We start from the raw sequence: 17,089 nt of genomic DNA, 5'->3' as shown, positions 1-17,089 counted from the left end.
CTTCCTCTTTCTTCCCCTGTATGAAGAAAGAGGAAGTATTGTGGGACAGAAGCAGGGTGAAAGTGACGGTAAGGAAACGTGATTACCCCCCCCAATCTGATGACACTCTCAGACCCCCTTTCCCCCTAAAATCTACAATTTACCAAGAGGGTCAATTTCTTGTGAATTCATTATTGTGTTGTCACATTGTTCATTTAGTAGACTGCTCATATAGCCAACATAGGAAGCTGCCCTATACTAGCTCAGACTATTGGCCAGTATTGTCCACACTGATTGGCAGCAATGGCACTCCAGAGTCTTAGACAGGAATTTTTCCACCCTACCTGAGGATTGAACCTGGGATCTTCTGCACACAAAATGTGTGCTCTACCAATGAGCTGCAGCCCCTCCACTTGCACATCAGCTACCTCAAGTATCATATGAACCAATTCACAGATGCATTGCTTAGAATAGCTTTCATCCCTTGGTCGCACATGGGGTGGGCCACTTGTGGCCCTCCAGATGTTTTGGCCTACAACCTCTATCAGCCCTAGTCAGTATAGCCCAATTGTAATGAATGATGGAAATTGTAGGCCAAAAGAGCCCACCGCTGTTAAAAAACGTATTGGTGGAATAAAAATATTGGAAACCTTGGATAGCTCCTCTAGTGTTTTGACTGGTTCTGACTGAAACCCAGAGTGGATTCACACTTCAATCCCTCATCTGTCGCCACTCAACCAATCATGCAGAGACCCCATTTCTGACCCAGATCCACTTCCTCGCAATACTGTGGAAGACTGCCTATCTGCTCCTCCCACTTGGGGGCTGTCTACACATGGGGAAAGACCCATGGTGGCTGTGGATCTGCTCCCTGTCGGTTAGACAACACAGGCGCAGGTTCGCAGCCATTGCAGTGATTCCCCACGATGCCATGTTTCAAAAAGTCAGTGATTTACCCCACCTTTTTCAAAGGGAGCTATGTCAACACTGCACTTCCGCCATGTGATGTTGCTCCGCATCCAATCCAGGGCCAACCTGGGGGCGGAGCCTGGTGGAAGGTAACCAGCGATCGGTCGCCTTCCACCAGGAAGAGGTGGGGGTGGCTCTGGGAAATCCAGAAATCCTATGCTCCCTCCTCAGCATCAGGATTACCTGACACCACCCTGGGAGAGGGAAAGCACAGGGTTGAGGAGGGAGGCGGCGCCAACCCAACGCAGTGAAGGTAGCCCCTTGCAGACAACGTTTGTGGTTTAAATCTCCAAAGATGTGAGAGGTGGACCAAGCCAAGACTTCCCTGCCTTGGGAGTGGGGGAAAGGCTACCATAATGTTAATGATGTGGAAGTGGAATTTTAAAGGAATAAACCAGAATAGATGCACAAAAGCATTTTTGGATAACAACCTATACCAAAGAAAGACAGAACAAACTGGGATGCTTGACTATCTTCCCAACCTGGTGCCCAACATAAGTTTTGGACAACGACTTCCATAATCCATGACCATTGGCTGAGCTGGCTGGGCTGATAGGAACTGTAGTCCAGCAACATCTGCAGGACACCAGGTTTGGGCAGGGTGGGTTATAGCAGGCTCTATTTAATAGTCAATCCAGCCTTGGAGCTCCATCACACCTGCACGTTTGCCCTGGTTTACCCTCGAATTATCCACCCTTGTTTCCATAGCGTGGGAAAGCCTGATCAACTTACACCTTTGCGCTTTTACGTTTCATTCATCTTTACACCTCTCCTCTCCTGTGCACCAGCCTATCACTGTTCTTCCATTGCACATCCCCCCCCCGATCTCCTCTGTACCTCCCCTTACAGTTCATTGGTTGGTGGTAGTTGGACACTGTGCCCTCCCTCCCTACGTGGTTATTCCTTGTAGCCTAGGCTGCGCCCGTTCCCCTCACCCTGCCTGGAGGCTTTGGAGCGTGAACATACTAAAGTCAGATGCAGGCTTACCTTTGAGTAAATGCCATTGAACAGAGAGAGACTTACTTCTGAGTAAAGACCTCAGAAGTAAGCATGGGGTTGCAATGCACTTCTTTCCAGTTTGCTGTTTTAAGGCTTAAAAAAGAAAGCTTCTGAGTAACCACACTATTAAAAATCAGTTCTATATGTGTTTACTCAGAAGTAAGTCTCTCTCTATTCAATGAGGTTTATTCAAAGGTAAGCCTGCATCTGATTTTAGTATGACTGGGATGTAAATACAGTTGAAATCAATGGGATTTACTTTTGAGTAAGGGAACCAGCGGATCTGTAGTTTATGAACTTGAAGATGCGCAGCTTCGCATGATCAAAGCCATGGAAGATCGATCCTTCGATCCTTCAAACTTGTACACTATCAGGAAAAGGTTTTAAGGGGGGGAAATTTAAAAAAATCATTAAAAAAATCAAGGGATGACCCAATCAGATTCAAACTTGGCATGCTGAAAGCCCTCCGTAAGAGCTGTCACTGTGCCAATTTTGACCTCTTTATCTTTAAAAATGAGGGCAATGCTGGCAAGGAGGGTGCATTTTCCACATTTCTTTTAAGGTGAAAATGCTTACTCAGGAGTAAGAACATAGAGTTCAATGGGACCTCTTCTTGCTCCAGAGGGACTGCTTATAACCCACATGCAAATTTAATCCATAGATTAATTGATTAATCAACTAAAACTCCTATCAGCTGCCACTGGAGGTTGCATAGTGTTGCGAGAGGTAGAGAAAGAGACACAGGTGGAGGGAGGGAGAGAGGGAAAGGGGAGGGGAGGGGAGGGGAGAGAAGCGAAGCAAAGCAAAGCCCAGTCCAGCTTAACACCTTGGTGGGGAAACCAGCCCAGAGCGCATGCCAGGTAGCCTCTCCCAACCTCCTAGGGAATGATGGTGAGGAACACCCTCACTCACTCCCCCCCACCAATGCATGCCCCTCTCGCTTCCCCGCCTGCCCAAAGCAAGTCATGAAGCAAAGGTGGACCAATGAAAGTATAATAGACCCTTCTTTCGTTCAACCCAGCAGCCAGGAAGCAGGAGGAGGAAAGGATTTGAATTTGAATTTAAAAACATCCACTGGAGAAAAGGCATGTCCCTCTCCTTCATCATCAATACCACCCCTTGAAAACATGCCCACAGAACATTGGATTGAAAATGATGGATGAAAATATACATGTTGAGGGTAGTGGGTTGTCCTTTTAATTTACCAGAAGAACCAGACTTTCCCCGAGCCAAAAAACAGCGCTAAGATTGGGGAGGGGGAAGCAAGGGCAGGACATGGACGACGTCATCTCAGTCCTTTGCACACAACCCAAGTCCACAGTGGGCTATAACGCTGGTGTGATGGAGCCCTTGGTGATGCTGTGGGAGATTTTTTTGGGAAGGAATTCTAGCTCTGCCAAAACCAAACCTAAAGATGTATGGTCTGCTTCCTTTAGAACCGAAAATTAGGACCAGGCACCTACAGAACGGACTATGGAGGATTCAGTTCTTCAGCCTGGGAGAAAAGGGGTTCCAACTCTAACTGGGCAAAGGCAGAAGAAGCGGCGAGACTCACTCAAATGCCACATTTTAATTTCAAGGACATATGCCACAAAGAAAAGGTTCTGGTGAGTGCTTGGCTTCTGTCGTTTTTCGTGACACGTTGGTTGAATTGAGGGCTGACAATAGAAACCCGTTCATCTCAGATTCAGTTGAGGACAAGAGCCAACATGTCCAGTGGCAAATTCGGAAGGGCAGTTGGTCATCATGAGAAATCCCATCGCTGGGCCCCCAAGGAGAGTCCAAAAACTCCAGGCTGGTGTATCAACAAACCCGCAGCTCTAGTGGTTTTCATCTCTACCTGGAGCTTTTGTAAAGCTTAATTGCCCATTCAAGAACACAACACCCCAAAATACTTTGCATTACATCAAGGAACAAAATATTGTTGTTGAGAAAATCCATTCCTCCAACCCCCCTGCCACCCCCTGCTGCTGTGAGGACTGCAGCTACTTTTAGAGGGAACAGGGAATCCTGAGACTGGGGCAGACAACATCTGCATCCCTGCTAATAAAAAAGTGCTGGTGTTGCACCCTGGCGAACCTTGGCCCCTCTACACCATTAGTTTAATATTGGTTTAATGGAGGAATTCTTGGTTTTAAGTTGGTTTTGATGAAGTAATGAAATGGGATAAAACCCAGAGTTCACATCAACAAACAATAACAGCTGTTCTACCGACTGCAATAATTGTAATCGTTGTCTTATAACAAATGTACTATATTTATATTGTACTCCCACAATTATATCCACTTTATAAAAAAATATGGTTCCTTTCTTTATCTTTTCTACGGACTGTGTTTTGGGATCCCTTTCTTTCTTTTGGTTTATTTATTTATTTATTTATTTATTTCATTTCTATACCGCCCAATAGCCGAAGCTCTCTGGGTGGTTCACAAAAATTAAAACCATTAAGAACATAATAAAACATCCAACAATCTAAAAACCCAAATTCAAAATACAATATAAAAAGCACAACCAGGATGAAACCACACAGCAGAAATTGATATAGGATTAAAATACAGAATTAAAACAGCAAAGTTTAAATTTAGGTGTTAAAATACTGAGAAAATAAAAAGGTCTTCAGCTGACGACGAAAAGAATACAGTGTAGGCGCCAGGCGGACCTCTCTGGGGAGCTCGTTCCACAGCCGGGGTGCTACAGCGAGAAAGCCCTCCTCCTAGTAGCCACCTGCCTCACTTCCTTTATCATCTACTACACCACTGGACATATCCCCCTTCATTCAACTTATTTAAGATTATTTTCAGACCAGTGTGAGTTGTCTACATTACCCAGTGAAGAATGTTATGATTACCATTAAAGATGAAGGAGAGGCCTGTACAGTTTAACAAGTCATGTTAGACAAGTAGAAAGGGGACTTTGCCACCCTTCCCATATCTGAGGCTTACAGGAGAGACAAGGCCATGAAGGGCCCCCAAAATCTCTGTGGAATGTAATGCCAAGTAGGGATGTTTACAACTGCAGCTGGACAATCAGTCACTCCTGTTTAGATCTCCCAGGTTCATTATTTATTTATTTATTTATTTATTTATTTATTTATTTATTTATTACACTTATATACCGCTCCCATAGCCAGGGCTCTCTGGGCGGTTTACAGAAATTCTAAAATTGAGGTAAAAACAAGTATACAAAATTTAAAACTCTAAAACACAGAACATGCACACATAAAGCATTAAAAACCGATTAAAAACTAAACATGTGGGTAGTTAAGATGTGCCGCCATATGCCTGGGCAAAGAGGAAAGTCTTAACCTGGCGCCGGAAAGATAGCAGCGTTGGTGCCAGGCGAGCCTCATCAGGGAGATCATTCCATAGTCTGGGGGCCACCACCGAAAAGGCCCTATCCCTCGTTGCCACACTCCGAGCCCCTCTCGGAGTAGGCACCCGGAGGAGGACCTTAGATGTTGAACGTAGTGACCGGGTATATTCACGTCGGGAGAGGCGTTCCATCAGGTATTGTGGTCCCAAGCCGTGTAAGGATTTATAGGTCAAAACCAGCACCTTGAATTGGGCTCGGAAACATACAGGCAGCCAGTGCAAGCGGACCAGAGCAGGTGTTATATGGTCAAACCTTTCTCTCCATGGGTGAAAGATAAGGAGCCGTACTTGCTCCCATTCATCCCCCACTCCTCCAGTAGTCATATTGCCTGGCCCACCCCATGCCACAGGAGGCAGCAGGAGATGCTGGGTGAAAGGGACTCAGAAGGAATGGGGTGGGAGTAGCTTGGCCATAGTTCTGTGAAACTGCTCTGAGAAATGTAGCTGGCCTTACAGAACGCTTTTAGCTTTCCCTGTCCCCAAATTTGCTCAAGCAAGAACCTCCAAATTTGTCTTAAATTTTGCTCTAGGTGAAACGGGCTACAGAAGGTAATCCTGGATGAGGTTTATACATCTCCGTTATGGCTAGAGGAGACCTCTCAACCCTACTATCATGTGTTCTCTTTCCCTCCAAGAAACAAAAACTGGGGCCTGGAACTTACAACTACACAGATTTCCTGGAACTGCAGAAAAGGCGTCCGCACAGCATTAGAGGCATATGTGACACCGGAGAAGTGAGATTCAAAGACCGCATCAGGGTATGTCTTGGCTTCTGTCATCTGATATTTTTCACAACACAAAACAGTTGAGCTGGAAAATGTTGCAGAACATCCATAATTTAAACCTAGCAATCTAATGTAAGGTTGAAATCAAAGCCTTATAACGCAGGCATGCAACTGAAAATAATTTGGAAACTTTAGGTGAAGAGTAACGTTTCCTAATCAAAACTCTCATGTTAGTAGTTGACACCACTTTGTTGAAAGCTACCCTCTTCTTCAATTCTTGCTATAATTCCTGAGACATTTTCCCTAAAATTGTCTTAATAAGGGATTTTTTTTTTGTTAAAGCCCATTAAAAAAATATTACTCCAATAAAGGCATCTTTGGCCCTTAAAATGTATATTATGGGACTGAGCAGTAGGGAATTCAAGATCAAGCAACCCTAGTTCTAACAGTCAGAGAAACTGGCCAGACTACTTTTGTGTACTATTATCAGAGTGGAAAGGGGTATGGGCTTCTACACAGTCTGCAATAGACACCTTCTTTTGTTCATACCATCCCCAGAATCGACCATCTGCTCATTACTTTTGCATGGGTGGGGGAGTTGTTCTTCCGGTAGAGGGTGCATTCCCTCAGGGTGATCCCGTGGGGGATGCATGGTGGTGGTGGGTGGGTCTGTCCTTTCTCTCTCTTTCTTCCATCCCTTTCACGCCCGCCCGAGCTTTTCTACATGAGGCTGTTCATCAGCTGTTAGCCCACTGTGGGCCTGTTCAGATAACACGCTAAGCCATGGGTAGGCCACTAACCCCTTTGCAGCAAATGGTTAGTGAGCGTGTTTAAACCATGGTTATGTAGCCCCCATGGTTAGGAATGGTTCACATGACACACTAAGACATGTTTTACATGACACACTAAGTCATAATGTTTACCTCAAAATGATAACCACCGTGGCTTAGTGCGTTATCTGAACACAGTCTGTATCTACTTTCAGTGTTGTTGTTGTGGAATTGAATACAACAAGCACTACTCAAAAAGCATTTCCTTTCCTACTTTTCCATGACATAACTTCTAGGTGGCACTGTGATATAGAGCAAAAACACAAGTAAAAAAACCAAAACAAAATGGTTTCCTTTTCCTTCTATAATTAAATACTGCACTTTCCCCACTCTACAAAAACTTATCAAAAATGTAGAATCCATAAACAACCGTGTGTAAGGAACGATGAGTGCTCAATAAATGCCTCATGTAGAAACCCCCTCTCTCCTTTCTGCTGCCCCCCCCCTGTCTCTCGCTCTTTCTCCCTAGCCCTCAGGCAAAAAATCCTCCTCCTTTCCTCCTTTCCTCCTTCACTTCCTTTGGGCTCCCTCTTGCATAAAATTAGGCCAAGGGCCACATACTGCCTTAAAAACACAGGTTTCCCACTCCTGCCATAAAGGAATCTGAAAATCTGTACTCCTCATGTGAAACCTCAGCTGGGAAAAGGCCATTGAATTTCTGTGGTAGGAAGGCAAACGGAAGGTTTGATGTTGAAGGAGAAGGGTTGGCATGGCAATGAGATCCACATTCACCAACCCTAATGTATAGCTACACACACACACACACACACACACACACACACACACACACACACACACACACACTCGCTGTGAATCGGGGAGGTGGAAATGTAGAAAAGACACTCGCTGTGCTCTGTGTTTTAGCACTCTACTACTCTAAAAAAAAATGTTCTTAACGTTAGTATTTATGAAGCAAGAGTGACTCACAGTGGATTAGTAGGTGAAAAACAACATATTATTGCTGTGGCTCTGCCTGCTAGAAAGATACAGAGACCTGCAAAATATCTGTCATTACAATATACTTCATTGCATTATAACATTGTTTTCTTAATTCTGAACTCTCGATGCCTGGGAATGTTTTTGTGTTGTATTATGTAATAAGAAGAGGAATCAATGCATCTCCTGGAAGTAAATTCCATAGTTTAACTATGTGTTATGTGAAGAAGTACTTCCCTTTGTCTGTCCTGAATCTCCCACCAATCAGCTTTATGGGATGACCCCAGTTTCTATTTATTTATTTATTTATTTATTTATTTATTTATTGCATTTATATCCCACCTTTTTTCCAGGTCTACAATACCTTTTTTTAGGCATGGTGATCCTTCCCATCTTCCAGATGTGTTGGATTGCAGCTCCCATCACCCTAGCCATGATGGGAACTGTAGTCCAACACATCTGGAGAGCACCAGGTTTGGGGAAGGCTGTCCTATATCAATATCCTCCAAAAGCCAGGTTGCCCCTTCATTGTTGCCATAGTAGCAAAGATAATACCAAAAAAGATACTGGGATGAATGAACGATGTTTGGAAGCCCAGGACATAGCGGGTGCTTTCTCGCAGCACCCCTTTACTCCTGAAGGAAAAGGAGAATATACAGCTCATTTCCCATATGCAGCCATCTGGGCTGGTTCTTTTGCTGGAAAAAACTAGAAAGCAATTTCCAGAAAAGAACCAGCTCCAGTTCCAATGGCTGAAAACAGCAAGTTCCCTTGGTGGTCAACTCTGCCTTCCTGGCAGGGCTTCTATGTGACAAGCAGAAATCCAGCAGTTGAAGCTTTTCCCATCTCCACATAGGGCATTTCTACATGAGGCTTTTATCTTACATCTTTACCGAGGCTTCTGCTTCTGAATTCTTTGCAGGATTAAGATCGGCTCCTTTACATGTGCTTTCCCCCCGAGGTTTTATTTTCTCTGTCTTTCTATATGTTTCATTATACAATCATTAGATGATGCTATGGTATAACGGAATTGTGCAATTACGTGATACTCTCATTCCGCCACTTCTAAATAATATCAGATTTTCTTCATATGGGGAAAAACACATTTAAATGACCTGCAAACTACTGTGAGTGAGCAACCATGAGTGCACAATAAGTCTCATCTAGAAAGCCTCATAGAATCATATAGTTGGAAGGAAACTTGGAGATCAACTAGTCCACCCCCCTGGTTAGTACAAGTTCTACATTGCTTGTAGGATGCAACAACAACAATCCTGATACATAGTCACCTAGCCTCTGCTGAATGGCCATCTTGAGGCAGTCTTCCACTGTCGAACAGTAGTTAGTGTTAGAAGGTTTCTCCTAATGTTTAGATGTAAATGGTTCCCACCCACTGGGATCCTGCCCATCAGAGCAACAGAGAACAAGTTTGCTCTGGCTTCTGCATGACAGCTCTTTCCATTGGCATGGTGGGAAAATCTTCACCCACGGAATGCTTGCTGTTGCCACATACACCCTGCCAAAATAAAACAAAATAGACAATTCTAGACTTACTTAGATCTGAAGGATATCAGGGAATAAGGCCAAAATCTTCCCCACAACTCACTGACCAAACAGAGCTGTCCCTATCTGTAGGAAACTCTCATTTTGTGTCCTTTTGCCTTTATGTTTATCTGGGAAGCCTGACCCAAGTCATTTTACTGCTTGAGGTGGTGCATAGTATTCATAGCCAACCAAGTTATTTTGGTACAAAAATCCCACAAGAATCTCTCCTCATCCTTGGTGGTAAATACACAATAATTATACAATAATGAAGTAAATAACTAACAATTTGCTTCTTGAGGTGGCTACCTCATTCTGCCTTATGGTAGAGGCAGCCCTGTGACTAAGGGCATGTCTAGACCCAGGGTCTGGAGGGGCCTAGGTCTAGACATGCCATGTGCGATGTCCCAGGGGGTAGAGGACGTTGCGGCTGCCATTTTGTTTGTTTGTTTTTATCGAAAATGAGCGCAGCAGCACTGTTATGAAAAAGGGTGTTTTTTTTTAAAAAAAAATCCCACTCCCCCTAGCCCACCCCCAATGGACACAGAGCTCCCGAGGAGCTTCATGTCTGGTTCCCGGCTCCTCGCAGTTACTCATGCTGGGACAAACCGGGTCAGCCGCCCACACATCCCGCAGTCTCGGGATCATCCCAGGACCATGGGAAAAACTGGGACAAAAGTGTAGGGCAATATCCTGGGGAAATACAGGGATCTTCCTGTATTTCCAGTATCCCCTGTGTGTCATGTGGTGATCCTCGGTATATTGCCCCATCTAGCCATGCCCTAGGACTAGAGAACAGCCCAGTTCAGAGTCATTTACTTTTGTGCTGCAATGTTGATTGTCCAATCTTTCTTTCATGTGCTCATTCATTAGTTGTTTTCTTCTTGCCTCCTAGGAATGTTACCCTGGCCCAGGAAACTATGGGAATCCTTATGCCCTCCTGGAAGAAAAAGAAAAACGCTCATTGACTGCACTTGGAATCATGGACAGCAAAACGACAAAAATCTTCGCCTTTCCCCATACGGCAAGCTTGGATTCTTAATCGTTCGCTTCCCTGCTCTTATTGCTACTGTCTCCCTGTTTGGTTACTCATAATCCCATAAAAGGGAAGCACCCCACCATTGATTTGCCACATGGAAGGCGTCGTTGGGGAGCGGGTGTGTGAGAGGTGGTGGTGCTTGCTTCTATAACCCCTCGGTCTTTTCTACATTGATGGTCACCATGAAATAACTCAAAAAAACCTATTCCTTGTTTGATCAGCATTACAGACGTCCTCTTTTTCATTCTGCTTCCGACCACAAGAGGGCTCCCTCGATGTGTGAGGGATGCTTATAGCCGCTCCTCTCTGCTCCATGACATCCCTGCTGTACCACAAGAGCAAAGAGGAAGCACAGCAGCCATTTTCACAACCTGCAGCTAACATGATTGCAGCCGTCTCTGAATAACTCATTAACTGGACTTGATTGCACTGGCTGGATATGTTGCAGGATGCAGAAGCGGCTGTGCATTCCAGTCCAATGCCACTAATTATTGTGTACACCTGCAGCTGGACTGGGTCCAATGCGTCCAGAAATGCTCATCTGCCCAATTCAATAGATGCTGCAGTTTGAAACTGTTCAAAAAGTATCTTTGTTTGACACCTTCTTAATGCCTGATTGGCTTACATTATAGGGAAGCGGTCTGGGTCCTGGGACCTACGATCACAAAAACGGCATGGATGAGGTGCTCAACCGATTGGTCAGCACAAGAGGCCCTTATGAAACCTTCACAGGAGACAGGTCCAAGCCTATCATTTGTGGGCATTACGCTACTGATGTATGTATGCTCATTTTCTTTCTTTGCAAGAGCTTTTCAAAGATCGTGGTGCTGGTTAGTAATTTAGACAATACGTTGATGGTCTGATACAGTTTGATATACAAGGAGTGTCATCACAGGGCAGGGGATCGTGTTTCCTTACCGTTGCTTCTCCGCACTTCCTCATTCTTCCCAGAGGGGAAAGAGGAAGTAAACAAAGACCACGTGGCCCATTCAGGGGCTGTTTTTACCTTTTTTGCTACGGAAAAAAAGGTGGGAGGAGCAGGAGGTGCACGAGAGGCAGATGTCGTCATCTAAAGGACGTGCACACATCCGTAAGTGGGCAGTAGCGAGTGTGTGATAAAACACTCCTCTGATGAACCTCAAGATGTCAAGACACTCAGTTGAATCCTTCTCCTGCTGCTGCTTCTAAGTCCCCAAATTTAAAAGTAATGGAATTAAAGGAGATTCTGGTTGAAGGGTTTTCAGAGAAGAAAAGATATATACTTTAATATTAGGCCTGACCCTAATTCCAGGGAATGCTCCCAACTGGAGGAAGGTGATCTTTGCTAACACAGCAGTGCTAATTCAAAAGCAGAATCTGTGTAGATCTTACAGTCCAAGCTCAGATCGCATTAGAAGAGGCATGTCAGGATTAAGAAAATGTATTTGAACAAAGACCTTTGTATGTGACCCAATTCTAGTTCTGATCTATGAGTGTGTGTGTGTGTGTGTGTGTGTGTAGGTAGGTAGGTAGGTAGGTAGGTAGGTGTCTGTCTGCATGTATGCAATAACGCTTGAGGCCAGAGTAAGAACCAAAAGGTGATTTGCTGCTGTTATTGGAGAAACCACACAGACTTGCTAAATACGTTTCTCTTCCCAAAGCAGTTTCTTCTTTTATTTAATATTGCTAGAAAAAACCCATTGAGCTGAGCAGCATCAATGTAAAGAGCTTCCTGGAAGAATTTAAAACAAGGGAGAAAAAGAGGCATGGCGTTTTCAGCTCCTTTGCGCGCAATCCTGGCTGCCCAAGTGAACGGATCTTCTGGGCCACCGTTGGCCAGTGTCCACGTGAACAAGTAGGTGACTTTCCATTGCTCCTCGACGGCTAGCTCACTGCCTTTCTCTGGCTACAATGATGGGGCTAGGGAGTAGTACAAGATAGAAAGGCATTACATTTTCCTTAAAAAATAAAAAGCTAGTGCAATCCAGTATGGGCTGCAGATACGATCCAAAGAGGTGGCCTAGCTCCTGAGGTTCAGGTAAATGCAGAATTACATCTGGCAAACACTGCAGGGCAGCAACCAATCATGTAAGGGGCTGAGTAGGCTTGTGTTATTTCTGATATGTACTGTGAGACAATGGCAATGTAATATCGGTTAAGAATTGACTATTTCAACCAGCATCCCCAGCCAGAAAGGAAAATTCTACTCCAGTCTGCAGTAGTTGTCCGATAATTTGAAACTTTGACCCTGTTCAGACAACACCTGAAGCCACATCGGTTAAGCATTTTGAGGTAAACGTTATGGCTTAGCATGTCATGTGAACCATTCCTAACCATAGTGGCTACATAACCATGATTTCAACACACTCACTAACAATTTGCTACAAAGGAGTTAGCGGCCTAACCATGGCTTAGAGTGTTGTCTGAACAGGCCCTGTGTGTAAATCTCAGTTTAATGAGATTTCCTTCTTATGCCCCTCCCTGAAGCAGGGAATAAAAAATCTAGCACCCTAAAGCAGAGAAAAGACCAGCCCTAGTAGCTAAGTCCCTTTGGTGATGGTGCCGCTTTCTTAGCCACTAATCTGAGAGAGGAATTGGGTGTTTTATGAACCAAAACACAGTTGCTAGATGAGCAGTCCAGGGCTATTCTAGTATACCGGAGGAGCGTGCTGCTAAAGGGGACCTTGAAAATAATTATAAAATTGTGTGTGTGAGAGAGAGAACACCTAAAATTGCAAAATGTGACTGCAGAAAAATACATGTTTGCAAACACATGTATTGAAATCTGTTTTACAGGATTTAAACTAATTTAACTCTGTGGAATATCTTCTGCACTCCAGTTTAAGATTGATATAATCTGCAGGTGTAAGTGATCACCCCGCCCCATCCTGCCCCACCCCACCCCACTGTGGATTGCTTAACAATATGCAGCCTCAAAAGCTTGTGTGCTTCTTTGTCCCATATTAGTAAGGTCTACCCTGCTGTGTTTTTTTTTTACTTTTTCCTGCCAACTATAAACCTGAACATTTTATTGCAATATAGCTGTGTGGTGATTCTGGAGAGTGAGAAATGTAAAATGCCTCCTCCTCCTTCTCCTCCTTCTTGAAAAGCCCTTATATAGTGCAAAGAGGGGAGTTTTCTAACCTCAGGGCACACATTCCCCCAACCTACTCTTCCCCTCCATGATGAGTAGTATAAGCATCAGTTAGGGGCATCAGCTGGTCAAAACTTTCTCTCCCACTGGCCTTCCTTTTCCCTTTCTCCCCAACAACTGCCCCCGTGTCACAACTTCTCTCAGCCATAGATTTAATTTATAGGGCCTGTTCAGCCAACACGCTAAGCCAGGGTTAGGCCACTAACCCTTTTGCAAGAAATGGTTAGTGAGCATGTTTAAACCATGCTTATGTGGCCATCATGGTTAGGGATGGTTCACATGACACACCAAGTCATGGTTCACATGACTAAGCCAACACGTTTAGCTCAAAATGCTTAACCACCATGGCCTAACGTGTTGTCTTAACAGGATCCTTGACTCACACAGTTTCTGGGTGCCCAACTTCTTGATCCTTTAGACCTCCTGTTTTTCCCTTCCCTGAGGTGGAAGTGAAAGTTGACCATGGCAAACAATGGAGAAAACCAGGAATTTAATGTAGCTGTGTTTGGGTAGCACCTCTTCCCACTCACCCAGCCCTCTCACAAAAGTTAGCAGAAAGGACACATTCATGTGGAATGCCAAACACTGGGAATTCCTGCCTTTGACATTGTGGGGATGGGACTTCCGTATGAATGTGGAAGTCCCAATCCCAGAGAATGCAGTGAATTACTCTGAAATCTTCCTTGCCACACATACCATCAACATTCTGTAGATGCCGGAAGCTCATCGGCCCTTTCTCGGCTGTTGTTTTTTTAAGGTCATCTTAAAATTCACAAGCTGCAATTATGTGTCCTTGTGCGAGCTAAATTGCATTTTGACAGGTGGGCATAGCTTTGATGTGATTGGCTGATTTCCCACCTTCCCACCTATCAGCTGCCTCATTTTTTCCCAACAAAGATGGTGAACGGGCAGCAAGTGAACAGTCCCCCGCTCGCTTTCTCGACTGCTGCCACGTTCATTAGAGCTCAGAAAGTTTAAATGGCAGCTTTCTTGCCCCGAAGCCTCTACTTAATCAGCTAACAAAACAAAATGACTGCTGAATGGGCAGGAAATGGCAGGGGGGTGATCCCTGGCAGATATACAGCCCTTTCCATCCACTTAAAGTGACTGCACACTTAAAAAAAGCCCTGGCTAGCTGGGGTGGGGGTGGGAGAGAGAGCAGGGGAGAAAGCAGACAGACCCTGAAATTGACATGAAACTGACGTGGCCAAAGGGTGAAAAAAGGGAAGACTTGACAGGGGCAGGGAAATGCTAAATCTATGCCATCATTTAACATGGCTCTTTAACTTCATGTTACCTTGGGAATGGAAGGATGAGCCCAGGCACAAATTCAGCACAGTCCTGCCTAGCTCTCCTATCCCCAAAAGCAAGGTGTCTCTCGCTTCGTGGGACGCCGCAGGAGAGATCACCGAGCGGCTGGTTCACAACCGCCTCTCCACTCACTCAGTCCCTCCGCCTGGCCTTCTCTCCGTTAACTTTGCAACCCTAAACTTTCCCTGCCTTTACAACAAGGGAGGAAACATCACGTAGCAGCTGGAGTGCGCTCGTGGGCGGGACAGAGAAAGGTGAAGCTGGGTTCTGCAACGAGCAAGTTGGGGAAGCGGAACTGCACTGAATTTGTGCCTGGGCTCATCCTTCCTCCCCCCATGTCAGAGTAGCACCAGTGCCGGGTGCTTAAACAAATGCCTCGGAACAGGCAGGGGAGGCGGTGGGTGGAGGGGCTGAGACGGGGCAGGCTGACGTGGCTGCTGCAGTGAGACGCTCTTTGAGCAGAATCGAATCAAGGGAAATGCAGGTTAAAAAATAATGAGATGCAATCCAGTGATCATATAGATGAGGGCCAGGGCTTCAACAGGATCATCCACGATAGCAGCCATAGAACCCTCTAAGGCTTTCTGGAATCCAAGAGGATCCATCAGCCTTTGAGGGCAGACCATGTTAATAGGTCCGCCACCCCTGCAGGGGTGGATATTAGGTGTGATACTAACCCTATCCAGAAAGTGATCTGTCCATGACAACACAGAGGTATTTAGCACCTCCGCCCACAGATCTGTCTGTTCGGAACTGAAAACAGCATTGAGGGTGTGACCTGCGGAATGTGTGGGTCCAGAAACCAGTTGGGATAGGCCCATGTTAGCCATGGATGACATGAACTCTCGGCTGCACCTGCCAAACGGGTCTTGAATGTTGAAGTCACCCAGGACCAAAAGCCTGGGCAACTCCACCACCAACTCCAAGATGTGGCTAGGATTGCACTGTTAATATACTTCTGCAAACTTAGGGTGCCTTACTAGTATGTGGAAAGCACTACCTTATCCTTGTTAAACCTCAAGCTTATTATTGGAGTGAACAAATGGACCCTGGGACAAAATGTTGCCCTAGGTCTCCATTTGTGCAGCCAGTCTAAAAAAAACAACAACCCAGCATGCTGTTCTGTAAATTCTGAAATCTGGTGCCACTACGGAATTATTAATTTATTAATATTATTATTGTTTAAACTCACCAATTCAAAGTCATTGCTAATTTATTTGTTACAGTACACAGCAGGGCCAGGGTCATATGACATAAAGCCTATCACGAGAACAGAATATGGAAACCAACCCCCATTCTGGATCGGTGCAAAAAGATTCGACAGGAAAGCATACCGTCTCTTTTTTGGAAATGCTGTGAGTGAGTCACGATATGGTACCAATACCCAGTTGTGGTGGCTAAGGAATGCTGGGAGTTGTAAGGGCTTTTTTTTCTGTTTTAACATGCATAGGATTGCACCCTTAGGTATGGCATTGGAGCCAATTCTTTAATTTCTCATATTTTTATCCCACCTTATTGCCAGCTAGCCTCAAGACATCTTACAACAACAAGGTAAAAATAAAAATACAATTCAGTTCAAAGAAAAGACCGTAAAAACAGGAGATGGAACAGTAAAAGCATCCAGTAAAAACAAAACAAAAAAACAACTCCCCCCTCCAAAACAGCAAAAAGCATTGGAAAAGGGTTTTGCAAATGGTTAGGCCAGGCCTTGCTTGGCACTTTGAAGAACAGCAAAAACAAAAAAAGGACCAAGCACACATATCCAAGGAGTTCTAGAAGCTGGGTGCCAACACTGAAAAGGCCCTCTCTTGATCAGCCAGCTGCCTAACCTCCAAAGAGCCTTCTCTAACTTGGTGCCCTTCAGATGTATTAACGCTCCATCACACCAGCGTTATAGTCTGCTGTTGAGATGAATTGCATGCAAAGGACTCAGATGTAGCTGACCATGTCCTGCTGTGATTGTGGTTCTTCCCCACCTCTTAGCGACATATTTTGGCATGTGGAAAGTCCGGTTCTTCCGGTAGTGCATTCTCAGCTAGTTATTGTTGACAATAATGTCCTAGATGGACCAATGGTCTGACTAAGTATAAGGCTCTTCCATTCCTTTGATCATGCGAAGCTGTGCATCTTCAAGTTCATGAAGATCGTTCAGAAACTGGGGAGTGGAGGGATGGCAGGAGAGGTGATACACCAACAGGGAAACAGGGAAGGAAAGTCATAGAACTGGGGCACAATGATACAGAAATAGGGGGAAG

General features: G+C 44.9%; 1 protein-coding gene across 1 annotated transcript in view; it reads left to right on the top strand.

The window, feature by feature from the left end:
* CIMAP2 (ciliary microtubule associated protein 2) overlaps positions 1 to 17,089 on the top strand; it is a 34,284-nt gene that overhangs the window by 2,091 nt on the left and 15,104 nt on the right. Inside the window, exons 3-8 of the mRNA XM_063135314.1 lie at positions 3,384 to 3,554; positions 5,954 to 6,076; positions 10,247 to 10,375; positions 11,023 to 11,166; positions 12,060 to 12,224; positions 16,061 to 16,189. Coding sequence (XP_062991384.1) covers positions 3,384 to 3,554; positions 5,954 to 6,076; positions 10,247 to 10,375; positions 11,023 to 11,166; positions 12,060 to 12,224; positions 16,061 to 16,189 — 861 coding nt within the window. The remainder of the gene's footprint in view (positions 1 to 3,383; positions 3,555 to 5,953; positions 6,077 to 10,246; positions 10,376 to 11,022; positions 11,167 to 12,059; positions 12,225 to 16,060; positions 16,190 to 17,089) is intronic.

This window comes from Elgaria multicarinata, chromosome 1 (assembly GCF_023053635.1).
Source record: "Elgaria multicarinata webbii isolate HBS135686 ecotype San Diego chromosome 1, rElgMul1.1.pri, whole genome shotgun sequence".
Lineage (NCBI taxonomy): Eukaryota > Metazoa > Chordata > Lepidosauria > Squamata > Anguidae > Elgaria > Elgaria multicarinata.
Note: the sequence above shows the minus strand (reverse complement) of the source record. Positions and strands in the feature narration are given on the sequence as shown.